Source organism: Eleutherodactylus coqui, chromosome 2, assembly GCF_035609145.1.
Source record: "Eleutherodactylus coqui strain aEleCoq1 chromosome 2, aEleCoq1.hap1, whole genome shotgun sequence".
Taxonomy (NCBI): Eukaryota; Metazoa; Chordata; class Amphibia; order Anura; family Eleutherodactylidae; genus Eleutherodactylus; species Eleutherodactylus coqui.
In genome coordinates this window covers 255415084-255440295 of record NC_089838.1, presented here as the reverse complement: position 1 = coordinate 255440295, position 25212 = coordinate 255415084, and the positions used below count along the sequence as shown (strand labels likewise).

Genomic DNA, 25212 nt, shown 5'->3' with positions numbered 1-25212 from the left:
TTACAGTGACCTATAAGAGTCAAAAGGTGTATTCACACTAGCGCTTTGCATGCTGGAGCTAGCCAAAGGTTTTGAAGTGCAGAACGCCCAGTCCAGTCCCTATACTGTAAGTAGCATGTACCGTATATCTGGTCTTTAAGGTCAAGCAGTAAAATATCATCAGGAAAAGACTAGCACTTTTTGAGAACAGTTTTGATGAGCGGCACAGTAGTCTGACCACTGGCCCTTATATCAATATCATTAGTGAGATAATTTCCTTAAAGGGGTTGTCCCGCGGCAGCAAGTGGGTCTATACACTTCTGTATGGCCATATTAATGCACTTTGTAATGTACATTGTGCATTAATTATGAGCCATACAGAAGTTATAAGAAGTTTTTCACTTACCTGCTCCGTTGCTAGCGTCCTCGTTTCCATGGAGGCCGTCTAATTTTCGGCGTCTAATGGCCAAATTAGACGTGCTTGCGCAGTCCGGGTCTTCTTCTTTCCTCAATGGGGCCGCTCGTGCTGGATGCCGGCTCCTTGTAGCTCCGCCCCGTCACGTGCCGATTCCAGCCAATCAGGAGGCTGGAATCGGCAATGGACCGCACAGAAGCCCTGCGGTCCACCGAGGGTGAAGATCCCGGCGGCCATCTTTAGCAGGTAAGTAAGAAGTCACCGGAGCGCGGGGATTCAGGTAAGCACTCTCTGGTGTTCTTTTTTAACCCCTGCATCGGGGTTGTCTCGCGCCGAACGGGGGGGGGGGGGGGGGTTTGAAAAAAAAAAAACCCGTTTCGGCGCGGGACAACCCCTTTAACCCCTTCCTAACAGCATAACGCAAATACATGTCATGTAGTTGCGAAAAATCCACTCCATACCGTACAGACAAGAGCTTCTACTTTAGGCCTCTGTCAGACGGGCGTGCTTTTTGCGCACGCAAAATGAATGCTTTTAAAAGATCCAATGGGTTCCAATAGAAGTGTTCATATGTGTGGAGTTAGGGGCGCAAAACGCAGCGCACGCAACATAGTACATGCACTATCTTCAGTGCATGTCGGGCAGGAGTTTCCATTGACTCCTATGGGAGCAGCAGTTAATGGAAACTCCTGCGCACGGAATATCTTCCCCGCTGCTTACAGCAGGGCATTTAAGAGGTGCTTCTGGCCAAAAGCATCTTTTAAATGTCCCACTGTAAGCAACGGGGTATTCCTCCTATCCCCCTGCTGGGAAGTTCCCCCAGCAGCAGAGGGCAGTAGGGGACTTCCCCCCACCTCTCTTTGCAAAGGATTTCCATACTGTGTGGGGAGAGAGGGGGCTTGGGTTACAGGGCTTTCCCCAAGAGCGTGTAGTGGGGCTAGAAGGATCACCATCATTCATGAATGCCTATTAAACCTTGCCATTATTATAACACCGCAATACTGAAGTTCTGCAGTATATAGTAGAAGTGTTTTTCAGTACATTATATCGTATGTTAAATGATACCATTCAAAAAAATATAATAAATGCTGTAACAACCAGAGCACTCCTACTAGGTCTATGAAAAATGATTGACCATGGACGATGGGGACGGAAAAACCAACAAACTATGGTCTTGAAATGTTAAGGGGAACCTGTCATCACCTATAAGCACCATTTACGGGGGTTTCAGAGATGTACGTTTTATACTTCTCTAGTTCCCTGTTCCCTCGCTGTCAGCACTGGAAACTAACGCTTGGTCTATGCATCTGACTCATCCCTGCAGTCGGTGCACATGCACACAGAGAATAGAGTTTGAAGCATGGGCCGCCCGCCAACTTCCAGGGCTAACAGCGAAGGAACAAGGAACCAGCTAAGTATAAAAAGTACACCCTGGACTTCTCAGCCCCTGTTCTATAAGCCCATAAGATTATATTACTTAGGAGGCAATAACAGACTGCCTTTAAGAAAGGGTGAGACAAGTTAAAATGTGTCTGCAGGCATCAGGAGAATGAAAGCCTTAGGAGAGTGCCACATGGTCTACAGAAGTCCTGGTATGCATGCTTGGAAATTGCAGAAGAATAAAAAATAAACAAATTTCAGAAAACACGCAAAATAAAAAAATCTGTTGAACAGAAGAATGCAAAGACAACCGAATACAATGTAATAGTAAAAAACAGAGCTTACCAAAAACGCTATTAAACTTCTCTTCGCAGACTCCCACTGAAAGCAGCTCTTTATGAAACGCATTGTGTTCCAGATTGCCATAGTGATTTTTTTGACACGGTAAACATTCCTTGATAAGATCTAGTAAAAAAGATAAATGAATGAGAACGATGGAAATCTATGGCTCCTTTTGAAACAGTGGGGGAAATAATACAGAATGACTGGCAGTAGAAACTAGTCCTACAAATACATGAGACTTAAAGGGGTTTTGTCACTTAAAAAAAAAAATCTAAACTTACCTATTCCTTCCCTGTCTGTCCCCTTATCAGATCTTCGCCTGGTTGAGCTTCTCCAGTGCCCCAGGTCAGCTCACTGCAGGCTGGGCCCAGCTTGTTATGAGGGCTGCATATCTTAAATTCCTTCCGGCTGGGTCAGTGAAGGTCATATCCTTGTGCTGTAGCTTCACTGCCTAGGAAGGAATTGTAATCTATTTCAGAGTTAGCTCGCATGAGCAATCTCTGAAGAAGATAGGCAGTCCCCCTGCTGGCCTGTGAGTTGTGACGTAAAGTTCATTGGTTGGCAGGCAGAAGACTGCCAACCAAATGTACATAACCTAACAGGAAGGAGGGGAATCAGGCAGCTGTTCCCCCATGTTCTATAAAGCAGCAGTGCCAATCATGCACAGGATTACATTATCAATAAAATGTATCGTTGGGTGTTTCACAACTTTGTGATATGCTCATATCTTATATGTTGAGGGATGCTTACTGAGTGAATGGATCTCAGGCAGAAGCATACCCAAGAAAGCTCAAATTCTGGAGGATCCGCGATAATCTGTAGTGAAATGCGGAGAATTATTTAATTGTGCTTGGGCCGTATTCCCAACATAAATTACCATTCAAGAGTTTTTGAAAAACCTCAATAAAGATCGGTGGGTTTCACTGACTGACCACCGCCAATCTTCATAAATATTGAGTATATCATGACACAAGAACCCAGCCATCTATCCTATCTCCTGCATACTCACCATATGGGAGATACCAACCCTGGTTGGGTATTATCAGTGAATGGGTCCTTGATGTCGCACAGTGTGTTTGATTAGTGTCTGTGTTGTGGTCCAATGCAAGAGTGGCATATCAGGTGTGTACACATCTCATTTCCAGCTTGTCTATTGGAGAATGACACTAACTGTCCACATCTCTCTTTGGTGGCTGTTGTGCCCTTGTGTGCGTTTTTATTTTAAGTCTATTCCGTGAAGGTGTAATTGTTTGATCACTCATGCGGTATGGTGCAATATCATGGTATTGCATTACACTGTATTATGGCAGGCAGTCTATGGCATTCCTGGGGGCCCTCAGTTGCCATGACAATTGAACAGCACCTCAAGAGCTCATCATGAGTCGGCCATTCTACACCAATCGGAACTGGCAGCAGTGCTGATTACGGATGTTGCGCACAGGTGTCTGCTGTCAGACAGCTAGCACCAACAGTATACAGAGCAGAATTGACTGCCCATTGCACTCCCTACAAACCTCAGACTTTGGGTGAAGAGGTTAATAAAGTCAAACAGCAAAAACTTGTTTTAGGTATTCTTTGGCTAGATTCACACTTAAACCTACTATTGTGGTTGTTTTGAGAGAAGCATCAGTCTTTCCCATTATAAATTTTTGGTACTTTTAGATATACACCTGAATTTGGCCAAATTAACCTCTTTATCATCAGAGATTCCAGTCTTTAAAAAAAAAAAAATAATAGTAATCTAATTAAAAAAAAAAAATTTATATATATATTTTAGCGATTTTATAAGTATGGTGGTTTAATGGTCCAATTTTTTTTTCTTGGGCGATCTATTTTCGCTGTGTTTTTTTCCCATGACATGGACTGTTTTTAACCCCTTAGTGACCAGGCTTTTTTGCTTTTTTCCATTTTTGTTTTTTCCTACTCCCTTTTAAAAAATCGTAGCTCCTTTATTTATCCAGCGACGTCGCTGTATGAAGGTTTGTTTTTTGCGGGACGAGTTGTATTTTTCAATGGCACTATTTATTGTACCACATAATGTACTGAAAAACTTTTTAAAAATTCTTAGCGGAGAGAAATGGAAAAAAAAAACGACATTCCACCATCTTTCGGTGCGTCCTGTTTCTACGACGCACAAACTGCAACAAAAACAACCTGATATTTTTATTCTATGGGTCAGTATGATTACTACGATACCAAACTTATATTAATATTGTTTTTGCTGTAGTACTTGTATTTTTTTTTTAAGATATTACATTTTTTTCAATTATTTTCTGCGGTCATTTTGTGCGCGCGATAACTTTATTTTTCCGTCGACGTAGTAGTGCGAGGGCTCATTTTTTGCGGGATGTCCTGTAGTTTCCGATAGTATCAATTTGGAATACATACGACTTTTTGATCACTTTTTATTGCGTTTTTTCTGGGAGACAGGGTAACTAAAAAAATGCATTTCTGGCTTCTTTATTTTTTTTTTCGGACGACGTTCACCGTGCAGAAAAAATAATGCACTACTTTGATAGATCGGACTTTTACGGACGCGGCGATATCAAATACATATTTTTATTTTATGATTTAGATTTTTTAATAATAGATATGGCAAAAGGGGGGTGATTTAAGCTTTTATAACTTTTTTTTTTTTTACAATTTAAAAAACTTTATTGATCTTTTTTTTACTTTACTTTGAAGTCCCCCTGGGGAACTTTAACATGCGATGCTTTGATCGCTCCTGCAGTATGACATAATGCTATAGCATTATGTCATACTGCTTTTTTACAGGCAGTCTTTCAAGCCACCCTGCGTGGATGGCTTGATAGGCAGTCTGCTAAGGCAGCCCTGGGTCCATTCATTAGGCCCCCGGCTGCCATGACCCCTGCACGGATCCCCCGATCTCACCGCGGGGGGGTAAGGGGGGGGGCGTGCGGGACCCCCAAACAGCGTTCGGGGGATTTAAATGCCGCTGTCAGAATTAACAGCGGCATTTAAAGGGTTAATAGCCGCGATCGGCCGAACAGCCAAGCGCGGCTATTGCCCGCGGGTATCAGCTGTAATAAACAGCTGACGCCTGCGCTGTATGGAGGGAGATAGCGGCGCTACCTCCCTCCATACACGTCCTGCAGCTGCAGGACGTAAAAACACTATGGCCCGGTCGTTAAGGGGTTAAATGTCTTAACAATGAAGCTTTTTTTGAGCTTTATTAGGGGTAGCTTTTATAGTCTGATTATAGGAAGGCTACAGTGACTGTCTTGGCATGTCTTCATTATATTTGTATTAAAAATTGTATAATTTTTTTTGCTTCTTTTGTACATAAACATACATTTTCCCCATAACCATCATGTAAGACTCCTAGTGGACATTCACAATGTCATTGTTTTTCTTACTTTACAATTTACCACTGGGGCATTCATTGGAGCCCCAGCTGCAGGAAAACACATCCCACTATGGTGACAGTCACTGGCAGAGCTGATCTGGGTCTGCCAAAATTAAGCCACCCTGCCATGCCAGTAGTCACCGGTGATCATGTGATCACCAAATTAAACAGCGCAAATGGCACTGCAGCTTCCTCTTTTCACTACATAGCTCTCATTGAGTGCTATATAGTGAAGGCAGAAGTGGTTATTAATCACTGCTGTCTTCTCAGGGTTTCTGGCTGTATGACAGCTAGGCACCCGACCTTGTTCAGCTTGCAGGAGCTTTAAACTCATGCCATACATTTACAATGTCGTGTGTTAAAAGCTTAGTAACAAGCGCCATACATATACCACACTTGGTCCAAATGTGGTTAAACTGCATCAAAAAGTTCATGTTCTTAAAAGTACGTGTTACTATAATGCAAATGTGGTTAAACTGCATCAAAAAGTTCATGTTTTAATCTGTTCTTAAAAGTACGTGTTACTATAATGCAACTGCTTTTGCAGAAACACAATGACCACGTAACATACGCTATGCTAACTTTTCAAACAACGCGCAACTGTGTAATAAACCAGCAAAAGTGCAAATCACTTTGATTTTATCTAAAATAACGTGGGAGCAGGGGAAAAAAAAAAAAAAAGAGGACTCTAAAATTGCCGACTATTAGGGGTCTCTCCTTTCAGAGTGGATTCTAAACCTGCTCTGAGTCATGGGAGTGATGCAGTGCCAGACTCTTCCCCACCTAGATCGTCTAGAATGACAGCTCTCTCCATGCTTGCGCATCAATTATCTTGTTGGGGTCTTAAGGACTCATAACATAGCTTGCTGATCAAGCACAAGTGAATAGAACACATTTTAAGTAAAAGACCATACACTGTATATAGAATTTAAGGGTAGATCCAGAAAACAAACCTTTTTTGAAAACTTTGGATTATCTTCTACAAAGCTTTTCTCTTTTGGATTAAATGTTCTTATACTTGCTCTAACCTGGAAAGAGATTTAAAAAAGAAAAACAAACAAAAAAAAAAAAAAAAACACACGACATGAGCGTACTAAATCAGCAATGCAGATACTTGACTTCCTGTTTACACGAACAGCTCATTTAGATAGGCATAGTTGTTTTAACAAACCTTCCACATCAATAGTAGAAGTTAAAGTGGGTTTTCTGTGGAAATACTATTGATGACCTATCCTCAGAATAGGTCCATCAATAGTTGATCGGCCGGGGTCTGCCGCTCAGGACCCTGACTGATTAGCTGTGTGGGCACATGCTGTCAGCACCGCAATAGCAGAGGTCGGAGCGGAAGCCTCTGAGCCAACCCTCCCATGTAGTGGCCGACGCTTGCAATTGCTCTCATTGATGTTATTGTGGCGCTGACAGCATGCGCCCGCACAGCTGATCAGTCAGGGTCCCAAGCGGCGGACCTCGGCCGATCAACTATCCTGAGGATAGGTCATCGATAGCATTTCCATGGAAAACCCCTTCAAGATACAAAACTCTGTAATGCAATATAAGATAAAGTCCCCTGGAGCAAGCGCAGACTGACTCCTTGGGTGACGTCACATCGTGAAGTTTTCTTGACAGACTGTTTTTGCCTTCCTGTGTACTCCTTTTACCGACTTTGATCCGGATGCCTGAACCAAGCGGGGATTGAACCCACGAATCTTCAGGTGGCGCATTTCTGCTGTCTTAACCTTCTGCTCTCTAATACTATATATACACAGACACCATCTTATTTTACCAAATAGCTCCTTCTCCAGTTAGTCACTTCTGCCCTCACCTCCTGTATTGTTCATTTACCCCAATGCTTCAGTCTTGAGAGTCAAGAAAGATAACTCCGTTTAAAAAGCTGAAGCTGTCCATAGAGGTCTATGATGCTAGCTCTAATAAGAGTTTTACTGTCTCACCCGAGTGCTGAATTTGCTACACTGCGTGCTACTGCTGTATAATGTTCTCCATGCTGCTGCTACTTCTGTGTATGTGAGAAAGATGGGGAAGGAGTTCTACTTTTTTCTGTGTTCTCCCTATAGGAGACATTGCAGCTAGTCTCCACCCAACAGCTCAGGGAAAAGTAATACATAAAAAATTGATCCTGCAGAGAAGAAAACTGGTGATAAATGCAGGATGCAAGTCAAATGACCAGAAATATTGCTACACCTCCTCCTATGATCATGTGTACACACATAGTGGCTTCATCTAAAAAGCCATCTAAAACAAATAGGTATGCTTTAAATTACGCAACTTACTGGATTGAAAATTAGATCAACTTCTAGATAAATGACTCCTTTTGAGGCACTGGATAAGTCTTTGTTCTTCAACAAATAAGCCACTTGATGTCCATGTCTTACCTGGAAATAATAATAAAAATAGTAAAACACTCTGTAGGACTACAAAATACAGTGAATTCCTTTATATCACTGTGCACTTCACATTGCAAATCTCAATTTTAATACAAATCTACTTGTAGGCCTGGGATGCAGAAAAATTCAAGCAAGGCCCTCATCAGCCCGAAAAAGTATATTCGCACATGGCAGATTTGTTTATTTTTAAAAAAACACAACTTTCATTGACTCCATTGACCTGCATGGGGCTTCATAAATAGATATCAATGCTGCAAAAAAAAAAAAAAAAGCCCATCCAGATAAACAAACTTGATTTGCAGTCACAGAATATCCTGTGAAAACAAAAAAGCCACTTGTGAAGTCACCCAAAGACTGGCGAGTGCAGGTGAACCAGTGTCCATTGGTCCATCCGCAGTCACCAATCTTAAAGCTTGATGAAGAGCTTGGTCAGAAACCTGCCTCACAAAACCCTAAGAAAACATAAAATGCAGGTAGTTTTGCACAAAACGTAAGAAAAACTTTCTATGACATGCAGTTTAGTACAGTAAATTTTTAGCCAGACATCAAAGAAAGCTTGCATGCTGGATCATCACATTCTTGGCTAATGGATGTTAACAGAAAAGTCATTTATAAGTAAAGCAAAATCTCAGGAAAACATATCGAAATGACAAAAAAAAACAAAAAAAAAACTGGTAACGGTATTTTGTACTAATCAGAAGAATTTCCTAATAGCTAATAGGTTTCCCAGCTTCTGATCTTTAAAACTCATTATACTGCAGGTCAGTACTGGAGATGTGATGTAGTAATAAACATTTAATTCACTGTATGTCAGATTAGTGGAATTTCACCAAGTAGGTGGACTATGGATTTCAGGGGAAAAAAAAAAAACTTAATGTAAAGAATGTATTTTAATTTTAATATCATTATATTTATATTTTTAAAAATGCACATTTTTTATTTGTAAAGAGGGAAAAAGATTTGAGTTACAAATTGGAAAAAAAAAAAAAAAAAAAAACAACTAAGTTTGGTCATAGTAAAAATCCTTCCTAATTCAGTCTAACAAAACTCTTGGCAGTGCTGCACAGCTCGATGCTCTCGAGGGGTTAATAATGCACAAATTCCACCTTCCAATGAGCAGGACATGTTCTCTGGGTATACACACTGCCCTTCTGGCATATTCATAAATTTGCTGTAATGTCAGCGCTGATGGAGAACATTGTATCACTTGTAGCCAAATGTTCTTTATGGCCACTTTCCTGATACATTCCCTTTATACAGGTGTAGTTAAAGAGCCATCCAGAAGTCCATAAAGATTGCTGAAAGACTGGGCAGCTCTTAAAAAACGAGTGTGAACAGTCTGCGTGAGGATCCCACAGAACATTTGGCACAGAGTGGTGCTGTACCACAGCATCTGCTCCAGGCTCTCTCTTCCAATAACATCAGGGATATGGGGACCGGGGGACATGTTAACTCATCAAAAACTGCACAGAAGTACGGCGAACAGGAACAGTTCCACTGTAAACATCGGTGTGTTCACAGACTTACCCATGCCTGCATTACACAATGCAGAAAGTAGACGGTACAAAATTGCTCGGGTTTTATTTGCAAACTACGATGTCCAAAAAAAAATTAACCCTTTCCAATCCACTGTATAACGTCTTCCAACATTTTGATTGAAGGCTGTACAGCTCCAATGTCAGAAGATGTCCGGCAGGGTATTCTTACTGTATATTACTCGCTCTGTTGTCGGGGGCCTCTCCAATACCGCAGTACTGGCTCTAGCCAGCAGATGGCACCATTAAAAAATGGCAGAAAGAGAAAGCCTCCTAGAAAACCATGAATCCAAAATTGGATTGCAAAGGGTTAAATCTTCCTAAACATGCGTACTTATGAGTATGTGCAATTTCACACAGAACAAAGGGATCGGTGACCTTTAAAAGCAGCTACATAGGAGCACAAACTAAAGAAAATTACCTCTATTTGTAATCTAAGAGGAGGAAAAGTCATATCAACCACTCGCAAACCCCTCCTTATGTTATGTCGGCGCTCTTGATAGGCCTCATTAAAATACTTGTATTCTAGTGATATCACTCTGGTGCAGCTTTTCTTAGAGCTTTATGAGCATTGTGCCATTTCACTGTCACTCCTCCTAGAAATGTACAAATACACTGAAAACAGTCTTTCCCTCCTAACATCGGCCATGAGGAGACTGTTATAAGGCTCCCATACACATGGGAATGTTAACGGATTCAGCAGGTTCAAACAACTTTTTGCATCTTTTTGACTGCTGACATATGAACATTTATGTGTCTGTAATACAGATGAGTGTCCTAGCCTGAGTATAGGTCTCCTGACCCGAACTCGGATCAGCAAACATTTCTCTAATGCTTGGCGCTCGGTCAGGAGACCCACGGTCAGACCGGGACACTTGTCTGTTAAATGCGCCGCTTTCTTGTTTGAACATCAGTTCGTTCAGGCAGCCTGTTTAGACAGGCAGATACATAATTGGCTCATTCAAACAAGAAATCCTTCAGTCATTCACATTCACCATATAAGTGACAGAACGACTGACCGAGCGCCCTTAAACCGAATCAACAATTTTTACGCCTGCATAAAAAGAAAAGTGAACGATTATTGTTAAGCATTTGGTCATTGGCTACCTTTAGACTGAACAATCATTCACTTTCGCTCGTTTGAACAATTTTTTGAATGATCTAATCCTTCCACGTAGAAGGACCTTCAGTGCATGGGCAGTTTTAATAAGTATACTTTTCACTTGAGAGTTTTTTGAGACTTTTTAAAAGTTGTTAAAGGAGTTCTGTCATTAGAAAACAAAAATGTAATACTTACCTATTCCTCCCCTGTCAGTCTTCTTACCGCATCTTCTCCCAGCTGATCTTCTCCTGTCTCCTGTAGTTCCCGCAGGTCACCTCACCTCCAGCCAATAGTTGTTCTTCCAGTGATGAAGCGTCCATTGCCAGCATTCTCCTTCCTGCAGGGCAATCTATGCTACGCTACTAGTACTGTAGCATTATTAGCCTAGCAGGGAATGCCGAGCTATTGCCGAGACTGCGTATGCACACTGTCTCTCTGCAATAGTAAATAAACACTCATAGCAAGACAGCGCACATGCACAGTCTCAGAAAAAAAACATCATTCCTTCCTAGGCAGTGAACGCTGCATCACTAGTGACAACCTACACTGACTTGCAGGAAAAAGAATGCAGAGAAAGGACACTCCATAACAAGAAGAGGATCCGGCCCGCTTGCGGCGAGGTGATCTGGGGGACTGGAGAAGATCAGCGAGAAGATGCGGTAAGAAGACACCCTGGGGATGGATAGGTAAGTATTGATTTTTTTTTTTAAATGACAAAATCCCTTTATCCCCTTCAGTGGCTAGTTTTTAATTACCATGTCATGCCTCACAGGGCAGGTTTTTTAAATGAGTCAACAATGAAATGGTCAACTAATAAAGCTATTACACAGTTTTCCCGCCAGGGCATACAGTCACTTGGCCATTGTACTACTTTGACAATTGGAATTATAGCAGGGAAATCTCTGGGGCTTGCTGCGCTGAGTATGCAGTAAAAACCCCAGAAGATTTCAGATAACAGCTCAGTGCTCTGCACATTTTAGCACTAGAGCTGTCCACGGAAATCTTCTGGGGTTTAACTGCATGGTCAGTGCGGCAAGCCCCGGAGATTTTCCGGGCGTGCCACTAAAGGGGTTAAGGGCAGGGGATGGTTTAAAACAAAACTAAGCAGTACTTGACTGTTAAATCTCCTGTTAGTTCAGCACGCAACCGCCCCAGTAGCTCCTAGAGTCGTCACGTGTCATTTATCATTCACAGGATCGACCGCTAAGGCCAATAAATGCCTTCAGTGGTCATGTTGACAGCATGTGACCATTGCAGGGGCTTCCAGGACAGAAACAGTGAGGCAGCTGGGCTAAACTTGTGAGGCATTCAATCTGTGAGTACTGCTTAGTTTTTGGGTTTTTTCCCCATTTTAGTCCATTCCCTACACTTAGCAATTTTTTAAAGTCACGCAAAACACCTTGAGAACTCCATTATTAACACCGAATCATCTTAGTTTTTGAATTTCATGTTCAAACACTGTACAAAAAAGGAAGATATTGCCAGTAACAGTAACGCTTTGGAGAGGCTTCATATGAGGTTACGGACTATGGTGTGAGACGATATTAAAGAGCCAAGAAGTTGTTTTCCTTCACTTATGATTAGACTTTTTTTTTTAAATTTCTTTATTTATGAATTTTCCATCTTTCCAAAACAACAAGCTGAATCACTGCTAGGTAATGCAAAGAAAATGACAACCTGCAACCAAAACAGTGGTACAAAATTCCCCAACTGGATTAAGACAAAGTGCTAAACCTTAAGGCTGGCTGCACATGGCCGTGACGGGCTCCGCCGCGGAACTCCACGGCGCCCCCCAGAGACCCCCAAACTTACCTGCCGATCCGGCGTCCTCGCTCCCGCATGACGCACGGCAGCATCATGTGACACGCCGGCCACGTCACATGACACGCCCATCGCGTCACATGACGCAGCCGCGGTGAGCGGAGAGGCGATTTGACGCTATCTTCCGCTGTGCTACAGCGGAAGATAGCGTGAACGGACGGCTTCCATTGACTGCAATGGAAGCCGTCCGCGCGTACACCCGCGGCAAATAGAGCATGCCGCGGGTGAGGACAGGAGATTTCACGGTGCGGAATTCCGCGGTGAAATTCCGCACCGTGAGCCCTGAGCTATTAGGTTTAACAGAACCTAATAGCTGCGGGCAACGCAGCGGATTTCCGCCGCGAATTACGCGGCGGAAATCCGTCCATGTGCAGCCGGCCTAAAGCATGTACAATAAACCCCTGGAGGTGGGCCCATTCAGGTACCACCTATGGTATTGCAAATGTGAACTGCAATTATGCTTGATCCCGAATTTTGCAACCCCTGTAAAGAGGGAATAGGACCCTCATTAAAAGGTCAATCCCCGACCCATTCCTCCCCACACTTCTACCCATGATTAGGCTTTTTTAACAAGACTGTTAGTCAGGTATCTGAGGGACAGGCAGGATGCCAGGTTACCCGACTGACTCATAATAAATAAAAAAAAGTCTAAAATTCCCAATAGAAATGTGATGCCTCAATAGACCGTTGGTAGATTTATAATTGGGAATCCAACACTACACTTCTCTTTTCACACCGTAGCACAACCAAAGAGTATTTACTTACAGAGAGCAAAGGGATCACTACTTTTCCAAGGAAGTCAGGGGGCTTATCTCCATCTTCATCAAACACGGTTACCTCCAGAGAATCATGAAGATCTTTAATTGGACTGAAACGAAAAAGGAAGACACTCTGTACACCGGCTTAATGGCCGAAAATGAACCCCAGCTTAATCCTTAAAGTTTAAGATGCACAAAGTAAGATTATTTGTTAAGTACAATTTCACTAATACAATATAAACAAGAAGTTCTGCACCTTTATGCAGCAATATTTACTCACAAAGTAAAGACTTTATTCCACTCTGGATTGAGGTTTTTATACACCGTATGGGTCTGCAGACGATCATTCCCCACTTCCAAAACACAGAAAGGGTCACTTTTACCTAGGTTAAAGAGAGAATTGCATTACATTTCACAGCTAAAAAAGCATAAGGAATACTGTAGTGTACACTGCTAAAGAACATATAGATTTGGTGGAATCGCAACCAATGTCATCTCATCGAAACAAACTGTATAGGTTGAAGATATTTATCATCTTTATGGAAATTATTGGTGTATTGGAAGAAACAGCACATCTATATACTTGCAGAATTAACAGAGATTGGCTGAAAGTAGTCAAAAAGTACAGAGTACCATGTGGAAATCAACCATGGATATAAGCAACATTCATACTGAGTAAACTTAAAAGGGGCTGTATCAGAATTAAGTTTTATGGATAGGTGAGAAGTCTGATTGATTGGGGTTCCGTATCCATCCTCCTCCTCACTGTTGGTTTACTGCACTCCCCTACTGAGCAACGATAGTAGTGCATGCACAGTGCCCCTCCATTCATTTTCAGTGGGAATGCCAGAGGTAGCCAAATTCAAGCACTCACTCACACAACCATCACTCCATTCAACATGACATCACTGTGGGTGAGAGAAGAATCCCCGCAGTGTTGAGAAGCAGACAGCCCCCCCCCCTTCTTGGCATCGGTGGGGGTCTCAGGATTGAGACCGCATTGATCAGACTCATCACCTATCCTATAGATGGGGAATAAAACCTAATTCTGGTACAACCCCTTTAACTGGAGCAACTAGCAAAGGCAAATAAGGTTATACGATGCATCAAAAAAGAGCTATAGGGGCAGATGATGTAAATACAGTTCTTCTACTTTACACAACACTAGTCAGACCACACATGGGATACCATGTAAACTTTTAGTACCAAAGCACAAGAAACACATACCAGAGCTTGATCAGGTTTGAAGGTGGCAACTAATGTGTGGACTACAATACCCAAAGTGTTCATCAAAATTAAGGTGATTTCTTAATATGTATACATTTATCAAGGGTTAATACAGGGTTATTCCCAGGAACTACTTATAGCAGTGACCGCAACAAGGAAGCATCCTTTGAATCTAGGGAAATGAAGGTGGTTCTTTCCTGTAAAAGCAGGAAGATTATGAAAGTCTCTGCCTAAGCAAGTAGTGATGGTGAATTCACTAAAAGTTCAAGAGGGGCCTGCACACTTTTCCAGATCCTAACAATATTGCTGCCTCTGCATACAATAAGACAATATTACAATGGCACATGCTGTGTATGTAGTTTTTTCTATTTCATATACATGGCCAGCTAGCATTTGGACTGAATCCGTGACTGATACACAAAAAATGAACTGGATACAGTTTTGCCCTTCTATACCACTAAAACTAGTAGTAACATGAACTGGGTTTTAAGAAACTGAAGCAGCATTCTGTGACCTTCAAAATACAGCCCGACAGATCCACTGTACGGGAATACAATGAAAAACCAGTTAGGTTATGGAGGGCAACATCCATCTTTCAAGGCTTCTAACCCCGAGCTCCGAAAAGTCCCCCAACTAAGGCACTGAAGCAGTTAAACAAGCAAGAAGCAGCACTCCAGGTCTGGGCACAGTTTGTCCTTAAGTGCCATGTATTAGTAGTGTTATTTCCTCCACGAAAGTTACACTGGTAATACATAAACTTTACCAGCCATCACGAAAAAGACTTTATCAGCAAAAAACCATTATCTTGACAGGATAACGGCCTTTTAGGTTTATGGCTCCGGTGCACAACGCCTACATTGATTTTTTATTTCTACATATGTTGCACCAGTGGCTTTCTCCAAATTGCTGAACTGTGGTTAATGATGAAAAGTTATGGAAACTGATCGTTTGCACTCACCGATTCCGGGTTAAAAATCTTTCTCCTGCCATTTGTTTTGAAGGCAGAGTTTGAAGATACTGAATGCACTTTATTGATCCCATCAACCCACAATCACTGAGGACTTGGATTCCTTCGTCTTCATACACTTTACTTTAAGATGGGATATTTTAAACCGCCTCAGCAGCTTAAAACCTTTGTATTGAACTACAGCACTACCGATGTAAACACTTCCTGGTATATAAAAAACAGACTTTCCTCCAAGACGCATTAAAGTGGCTAATTTTTAGAGTGCAACTAAAGCTGAAAAATATTTTCATATGTTGTAAGGCAAAGTCCACTGGGCTGAGTTACTTCTTCCTGAATGACTCTTTACTCCAAATGCTATAGAAACGGGATCACAGAGTAAATTATTCTCTTAGGAGGAAGGCGAAGATGTTCCCAAACAGTATTGCAAGGAACATAAATGTTATACGGCACTTTCATCCATAACGGCATGAGAGTTTGCAGGCTTTTGGGGTTTTTTACCCTAAACAATCAGATATAGTCTTATTGAGTAAAGTCTTTTGGAACTTAGCAATAGCGCAAATATGTCTCACCAAAAATGTACAAGCTTTCTCATGAACCTTTATGAACGTTCTAATACAATGTCAATTTAGTCTTTGGGCTGAAGTCTTGATGACCACACCACGATATATGAACTATGCATAAACGCTGGGCACTAAAAACATAATGACCTCATGTAGAGATGCGCATATCCAAGCTCACGATACAGTTGTAGGCGTTTAAATGAAAGGTCAGAAAAGGTCTAGTTTCTCCTTAAATTGAGCACCCAAAAAACGTCACATTCAGGGCTCAGTCAGACGGGCGTTTTCTCGCGCGATTTGCGCATGCGTCCGGCGATTTTATAAAACCATTGCTTTGCAATGGTATCGGACACATGAGCACTTTTTATGCGCTCGTCCAATAAATTATAGAACAGAAATCGCGGATCGCACCTATCTGCGATTCCTGTTCTCTTCTCTATATGCGCTCAATGGGGCCGGCGGCAGCAGCGCCGACCCCATTGAGAACATATAGAAGACAAATCATTCTCCTCTGCCACAGCTGTAACAGCTGTGGCAGAGAAGAATGATGTTTGCCCATTGAATTCAATGGAGCCGGCAATACAGCCGGCTCCATTGAAAGCAATGGGCTGCCGGCGATCGCACGATGAATTGTCGGGAAGGGCTTAAAAATATAAGCCCTTCCCTGAAATTCATCCAGAAATGTGTACAAACAAAAAAAAAATATATACTCACCTGGTCCCGGCAGACCGAGTTCAGCCGCGGCCGGCCGTTCTCCTGAACTGCTCTGAGTAGTATTCAGCTGAATGACAGCATGACAGCTGCCCCTGATTGGTCCCCGCGCTGAGCCAACCAGAGGCAGCACTCACTCACCCATTCATGAATGGGTAAGTGAGAGTTGCCTCTGATTGGTGAGGCTGTGACCAATCAGAGGCAGCTCATTCAGCAGCCGGGGATTTTAAATCCCCGGCTGCTGAATACTACTCAGAGCAGTTCAGGAGAACTGCCGGCCAGCCGCAGCTGAACTCCGTCTGCCGGGACCAGGTGAGTATATATTTTTTTTTGTTTTTACACATTTCTGGATGAATTTCCGGGAAGGGCTTATATTTTTAAGCCCTTCCAAAAAATTCATCGTGAGATCGTCCGCAGCCCATTGCTTTCAATGGAGCCGGCTGTATTGCCGGCTCCATTGAATTCAATGCGCTGGACAGCTCCGGCCCATTTCTATTGAAACGCGGCTAGGAGCAATTTTTTCGGGCGATTTTTTGGCCCCGGTCACGCGATTTGCGGATGCGCATCCGTCATGCGATCTGCAAATCGCGGGAAAAAACGCCCGTGTGACTAAGGCCTAAGGGTGGAAATAAATCTGAAATGATTAATCTTGGTCGAATTTTTAACAGGACAAAAACATGGCATTTTAACCAGGGGTGTAGACTTTGCCATGCTACCTGCAATCATGTGATCACTGGGTGAAATAGTGGACAGGGCACTTTCACTTCCTCTATTCTCTGCATAGCACTCATTAAGTGCTATATGGCCTGCAAAAGAGAAGGCAGAAACAGCAGTTTAAAACTGATTCTGTATGCAAAATAATACATTATTTGGAATTAAAAACTGCTTCCGTCTTCTCCTCTGGGTCCAACTAGATTGCAGAAGCTTCAATCCTGCACAGTATTTTTTACCATGTGGCAAGCATTATAGTCCAGGACCAAAAGGTCATATATTTATCGCATTAGAGATTCATAAATTCTTGGTCTTTAAAAGGGTTGTCTGGGGTTTCTTAGATTTAACCCTCACCCTCCTGATGCCAACTGAATTTTAGAGCTAGTTCACCTGGCACAAACTGCATGCGTTGAGCAGTCTGGTCAATCACTTGATGTCACCAGATCTTCTGACCCCAATGATATCATATATGTAAATCACATGGGCTTGTAGTAAATGGTCTCAACACTGTATACAGGACCTCATTAGTTATTGCCTGTAGCAGTCATGTGGGTTTCCAGGTATGTCACTGCCACAGTCAATGCAAACAAAGACCGCCTGAGAGGATAGAAACAGCAGAGCTGGAGAAGTGGATGATGTACGAGAGAAGTACTTTGATTCGTTAAAAACAGTAGAGTCAGTGGGAGGGAATTGTATACAAGGAATAACCCCCGCACACAAAAGAAAACAAAACAGACAACTCCTTTAAGCCAATGGGACATGAAGTAGTAGTTATATTACATCAATGGCCATGCAGCTGTACATATGAAATACAATGGGGTTTATATAAAACATTAGCCAAAAGGTACTGGAATCTGGACTCCGATCAACAGGTCTGCAGATTTAAAACAAATCCTCCAATTTTAGGACAAATTTATGTCCCAGGACCGGAGTGTCGGTTATATTACCCGCTGTTCTCTGCTTATGTCCGTCCAATCCACTGGATTAGGATCTTGTTTTCAGGAGGTACAAGATGACAGCTGCAATTTTCCTGCTACCCGCACTGCTTTCTGATTAGTCAGCAGTGATCATGTTATCATAGCTGGCCAATCAGAGAGCAAGTAGAGTGCATCGATCGTCTAACCAAACCAAAGCACTGTGCGGATTGGGTTGTCTGAAGATTAAATTGGCCATCTTGGATGGCTGAAATCAGGATACAGAACTAACGGATGAGATTGGCATGACCACAGACATCCAACAGCAGGTAGTCTAACTGCCTCCTTCGGTCCCAAATCAATGTTTTTGTCCCAGCTGTTCTAAAAAGGCGTTGTTTCATCCCAGATGTAGCAGAGCTTGCCTTCTGCAGCAATGTTGCAATTGCAATGCGTTCTAGGTATTTGCATAGAACTACAGATAAACGAAAGCTATTTTAACACAGCCAAAGCCCGTGGAAAATCACTCATTGTTCCAAATGTGAGCACGGTCACGTATAATCCAGAGAGTGTAATTAAATTCATAGAAAGATTTATTGATCAGGGCAATTTTGGCAATGCAATTGCACTAGCAGAAATGATCTTGCAGCTTAGACCTTATTGCTTGCGGTTAGAGATCCATAGAAAGTTTCAGCCATTTAATCAGCCAAAAAAATAAGATGAAAATATTGTAAAAGAAGGAAGCAAAAAAAAAAAAAAAAGTATAGAATTGAAGAGTTTTCCTTTTTTATGGTTGTGAAACAGTTAACCAACATTCACCATCAAAATGCAAAAGTGGATTATGGCAATAACAAAAACAAGAAAAAAAAACGAAGCACAACAGAAAAAGACAATTTCACCCTGCAATTTTGTTTTCTGAACACTGTTTTTGGTCAGTGAACAAATGCAATCTGTGCAAATAACATGCACATGTATAAAAACTAGTCAATGAGGCAGAAAAGTCATTTCACATTGACAAAACGATTATCTCCAGCATCAGAATCTCTATACTGTGATTCAAATCCAACCTGCTCATGTTCTGCCGGTGGAAGGATGAGCGATCAATTCAAATTCTACAAATGAAATAAGGATGCTCTTACAGCTTCTCTCAAAAGCGGTCCGAAAAAGAATTCCAATTAATCTGCGCAGTGTCACATGTAGCAAAATAAGCCGCCAAATAAAATTAACCGATTGCTTATAATTGGACAAGTGAAACATTACACAAATCTAAAACAATCAGATCTCGCAGAGTCTTCTATACTTATCACACCATGAAATTCATAATCTGCAGCCGCGGTACAACATCAGGGACAAAGTGGAAGCACTGCCATAGGACTTGGATGGATTCCATTCCTTTCCAGACCAGCTTGATTGCTACAATTATTTGCAATATTTAAAATGTATGATCGGTTTAATGGCATAGATCCTGACATGGAGATGTAGTAGAGTGGACTTTGTAATTTGACTTTGGAAAAGATTGAGATGGCATCATGAGAACAGAGCAAGCATAGGATACAGAAGAAAAAAAGCTGTAATGTTCCAGTGGTAGCTACAATTCTTTAATTGTAGCCTTCATAGAAGTCATTGAGTGGTATCCCAGCAGTGAGGCACAATGAGCTACGAGGTTTCTGCAGCCCCCGAGTAATGGAAATCGCACAGCTCTCTGTGCTCCACTTTTGCATAACTTCCATTACAGAAAGAGTGCAGCGACAGGATCTTGGCCATTTCCTTCCAACTAACCTCTCCGGCCCCTGTTTTTAGTGAGGACCAGAACAGGACAGAAGGTGCAGGTCCCACAGGTGGGATATGCAGCTACCAAACTTTTCTGGAATATCTTGTGAATATGCCATAAAAGTATGGGATGGGAATATCTCTTTAGCTATAAGAAGAGAGGTTTTGGTTCAATCACTGCATGGTTCAGGTAGCCGACTCAAGGTTGACTCATCCTTCCGAGGTTGGTAAAATAAGCACCCAGCTTGGTGGGGGTAATAAATAAAATTATCTGAAAGTGCTGCGGAATACGTTGGCACTAGACATAGAATGCTTTTCCCCTGTAGGCCTCAATATAAAACAGCTTGTTATACGAAAACTCAGAATTACAGTATTTTTCAATCAAGGACCAAGACTAAGGCCAGGCTTAACTGGCTACAAGCGTAAATCGATGTGGAGGGTTTTACAGCTGTAAACCTGGACGTAACCCAGCGTATGACGTGTACACGCGCAGGCGGTCGTGCCGTACACCTGTTTTTTTTTGTTTATAATTCCCACATCACCGCTTAGCTGAGACGCATGTACCCACAGCCCATATGGAGTTACATTGCATAGGGGCTGCGGGTACATGCGCGACAAAAATCAAACATGGTGCACTCTAATTTGTGCTCATGGATTACACAATTCTGACACACTTATGTGAGTGGAACTCCTTATGGCAATGTAATGGATTGCCAACAAGCTACAATTTGTCATATAGGCATACAAAATACGCAAGTCCTATACGGTCTTGAGAGCACGGCCTTAGACAATAGTAACAAGCTGGCCTCAAGAGGATATAGATATTTTAATAGCATACAGAGATTAACAGCCATTACATAAGTATTTATGGAGGATAGGTAGAGCATCAACTAACCTGAAAAATCTGCTGCAAGAAGGTCTTCTGCTTTTAATACCTTGACTTGAAGAAAGCCAATATCTTTCAAGTTTTGAAAGGAGTTTTTTAAGCACTATGTAAAAAAAATACAAATGAAGATACATCAGTTACTAAATAGCCCAAATAGATCTGCCAGTCTTGGGACCCATGTTGTAGAGAAAAAATAAGTGTACCTTTTTATAATAGAAAAATTACAATAGCTCATGTGGCCAACATCTCTGCTTTGGTATCTATATGCAAGATAAACAGTGAAAACCTAACATAGTAACATAGACATGTCCATCCAGTTCAGCCCACAACCACCACTAATGTTGATCCAGAGGAAGGCAAAAAAAAAACAAACAATAAAAGGTAGAAGCCAATTTTCCTCATTTAAGAGAAAAAAATATTCCTTCCCAACTCCAATCTGGCAATCGGAATAATCCCCGGATCACTGACCCTTCTGAAGTAATTAGTGATTATAACATGTAATATTATTACACTTAAGAAAGTCATCAGGGCCCCTTCAAAAACTCTTACTGAGTTTGTCATCACCACATCCTCAGGCAGAGAGTTCCATAGTCTCACTGCTCTTACAGTAAAGAATCCCCTTCTGAGGAATAGGGATGAACACAAAAACATGGCTCCTGTGGTTATAAAGTGCATTTTGCTATGTGTGCAATGTATAGTACACTCACTTTGCAGGCAACTTATGCTTATCTAGTAGCCTGTGTGTCAATTTTGTAATATACTTTCATTAAAAACTTTGCTGGTTTTATCACTGTTAATTAAGGCTGAATTGGCTGCAATCCACTGCCTGTTAGGTATTGAGCTTCAGTAGTTAAAGATGCTAGGATGTGGGGGAGGGGCTATCTTTACAGGCTCCTCCCTGCAGTCACAGACTGACAGACCTACAGACACTGTTTGAAATCTCCACAATCTCTGCCTCTTCTGCTGTTACAACTCATGTGTATGTGTGCACATTATATTGGGTTTACTAACAATTTGGCCAGAATGTCTTAATCGTCCTTAGACAGAAGCAGGGCGGGGATTCAGTTACTGCCTCCCTGCTAATTGAACCACAGACCGCACAACGGAATGTGAAGGAAAGGAAGTGCAGGACAGTGAACTAGTGGCAGAACGTTAGGCTTGCTATATGCCCCCTGCCTAAAAGGGGAACACAAACAGTAGAAAAAGGCAGAAGATCACCTGATAATCAGAACTTAATCATCAAACATGGTGCAAACCGCAAATGAATGGGTAAGGAGAATCTGTTCTATTTTAGAAAATGTCAAGTGTATCTGAATTTTTAAAAAATGATGAGTGTATAGTTGAAAAACATTTTCCATGCCATTTTTCTTTCCTTGTAATGTATTTAAAAACGTTTCTCAACTTTGTGTGTACAGGATATTAATACTAGCTGATTTCAAGCCAGTATGATGGTCCCGTTTCATTGGTTACAACTGGAAACCTCAACAAGTCTATTGATGGACATGGTCATCTACTTACATATCTCTCTCGCATTTGCTCCCTTTCCCCTGGGTCCGCCAGCGGACACACACAGAGGTCTGAGATGGAGACTCCTGAGCACGGTGTAAGTACAATCAACAGGTGTATGGAGCCTTGGTTACTCTCCAGAGGCACTTCCAGGCGATTGATGAGCTCTATGGGCAGCCCAGCAATATCCACTTTACACCTAAATAAAGGGACATTGTCAGATTTAACATACAAATGGCCACAAAGTACACTAAATCACACTCCACGATGTATTTAATGGATTGTATTAAATCAGCTGCCATTTATCTTTGTATACTGTGATAAAGAATATGCAAGCACCGACATAAATGGGAGAATGGATGATCTATGAATGATCTAGCATTGACAGCAAGCTTTTACCAAGTGCCAATTTGTTTATAGTGGAAGGCAGAGAACAAAGTCTACAACTTTTCAGAAGACAGTACAGACTTGTACAATAATCCTCAAAACTTTATGACCTTCAAACTGAAAAAAGGAGTATTCTACTATATTATAGAGCCTCTATTCACCTTCTGTAATAATTTACATATAGAAGCACTTCAGCTCATGCAATAATCTGCATTGTTATAGCAAGTGGATGAGGTTTGCATGATCGTTTAATAGATATAAGGCTTTAGAAAGCTCTGCACAATACAAAAAAACAACAGACTTTGAAGTTTAGATCTTAACCAAAAGTTATCTGTTTACTCTTTGAGCCAATTTATGAATTATTTTCTTGTCCGATACAAGAGGTGACTACTAGGGATGAGCGAGTATACTCGCTAAGGCACTACTCGCTCGAGTAATGTGCCTTAGCCGAGCATCTCCCCGCTCATCCCTAAAGATTCGGGGGCCGGCGGGGAGCGGTAGGGGAGAGCGGGGAGGAACGGAGAGGAGATCTCACTCTCTCCCGCCCACTCTCCCCTGCTCCCCTCTGTTCCTCCCCGCTCTCCCCCGCCGGCCCCCGAATCTTTAGGGACGAGCAGGGAGATACTCGGCTAAGGCACATTACTCGAGCGAGTAGTGCCTTAGAGAGTATACTCGCTCATTTCTAGTGACTACACATTTATACATATTTAAAAAGGGACCTTCTGAGACCTCAAAAATTAAGAAAGACTAGGAGTGTTCTAAAGTAAGTAGCATTACTCACCTATTCCTTCACTTACCATTCCAGTGCTTTCACTCCATTGCACCACAACAGTCTGTTTCTTGATATGCAGCTATGACATGCCTGGCTCCCTACTTGAATGTTGCAGCCAATCAATCGCTTAGTGCAGGCCTGCACAACATGTGGCCTGGCATAGGATTTATTGCAGCCCGTGGACTGTGACACGACTATAGTTATGTTACAGTCCCCAGCACAGTCACGTTACGCTAGCGACACCCTAAACTTAACCAGTTGCTAGTGGTAAAGTTTAGGGCAACTGTAATGGCGCCGCTAGCGTGACATGACGGTCCTTTAGTAAAATGACTGGCTGCACATATTCAAGATCAGTAGTGTGCAGGATCTTTATAGTAAGTATATCTTTACAGGATGTATAAGTAGCTTATTACAATTACTTACTGCACTATTACAGCTACTCCCAAGGGCTTCTCTGAATTCTGTAGTGCACAGAATCTTTATAGTAAGTACCAGCAGCTTACTGATGCAGAAGTTAGACCTCCACAACAATGTTATCATTGGGCAGAAGTCAATTCATAGAAGGCCCCAGGAGCGGTGGTGTGCAGAATCTTAATACTTATATAGAAAGTGCTTCCCAGTGATAAAGTTGTTCTGGAAGTCTAACCTTACTGCGGTTTTAAGCTACTTATACTTAAATTATATAAGTAGCATCTATAGATTAGAATGTTTGAAGCAGCTCACTTTGTAAGTGAGTCACATAGAAAAAAAAAAGTTATAAAAAAAAAAAACCTGTGGCCCCAAGATGTTTGCCGATTTTAATATTGGCTACCTACTGTCAAGTTGTGCAGGCCAGCCTTGGTAGTACTGCAATCAGTCTTGCACAATACAATAGTGCTACAATGCTGGAAACAGACTGTTGGGGTGCAGTGGGAAAAAAAAAAAGTTACACCAGAACAACATATGAATAAAACAGGCGACTAACACAGCTTTTCTTATTTTATAACATTCCTAGCATTTTTAAAAACTTTTTAAGAGTTTGAGAAAAACCTTTTAAAAGGGAACCTATCACCAGGTTCATGATCTCCAAACTACAAGTAGCATGAACCCAAGATATGTACAGTCAATTCTTGACATATAGGTCTTATACTGAAACACTGACATTTTAGAAGAGACATACTTTACTCCAGTGACTCGCCACGGTTCAGAGGATCTTAGAGCCGCACTGTCCTACAATGTCTAGAGTGACAGCTATACACAAACAGGAAGAGAGCCATCACTCTAGGTGATCTGGGCAGGAAGAGGCAGCGTACTCTGCCCCAATCACTCCAAGCTCCATGGGCAGCATGAAACTTGTGACCGGTTCCCTTTAAAGCTTGACTTCTCTTATTATAGAGATACTTTGACAGCCAATGATGTACACAATTGGAATTTTTGTGCAGGTTGGACAACAAGACAAGTTCTGTGCAAAATGATCAATATACATAAGACTACACACTTACAATCCCAACAGTTCATCGTGTTTACGGCTATCTTTCCCCCATACTTCAATATCCAATACGCCCATCTTGTCAGAGAAGTAATGAAAATCGAAGCATTCCCTCCATTGGGGATTTGTACTTTTGCATGATGAGGTCTGCAAAACAAGGGAATGCTAATTGAGAAATATTACAATATTACAAGACAGCAGACAAAAGTACATGGTCCACTCACAGCGACACACAAGG

The 25212-nt window shown here is 41.9% G+C and overlaps 1 protein-coding gene across 2 annotated transcripts in view; it reads right to left on the bottom strand.

Moving 5' to 3' along the window:
- The window catches only part of MCTP2 (multiple C2 and transmembrane domain containing 2), a 176105-nt gene that overhangs the window by 48244 nt on the left and 102649 nt on the right, over positions 1–25212 (bottom strand). For both annotated transcript variants that reach the window (XM_066592835.1, XM_066592834.1), the window contains exons 10-17: positions 24988–25121; positions 22360–22546; positions 20851–20944; positions 13382–13484; positions 13109–13211; positions 7772–7873; positions 6437–6511; positions 2120–2239 (exon numbers count right to left, since the gene is read on the bottom strand). In XM_066592835.1, the coding sequence (XP_066448932.1) occupies positions 2120–2239; positions 6437–6511; positions 7772–7873; positions 13109–13211; positions 13382–13484; positions 20851–20944; positions 22360–22546; positions 24988–25121 (918 nt within the window). The remainder of the gene's footprint in view (positions 1–2119; positions 2240–6436; positions 6512–7771; positions 7874–13108; positions 13212–13381; positions 13485–20850; positions 20945–22359; positions 22547–24987; positions 25122–25212) is intronic.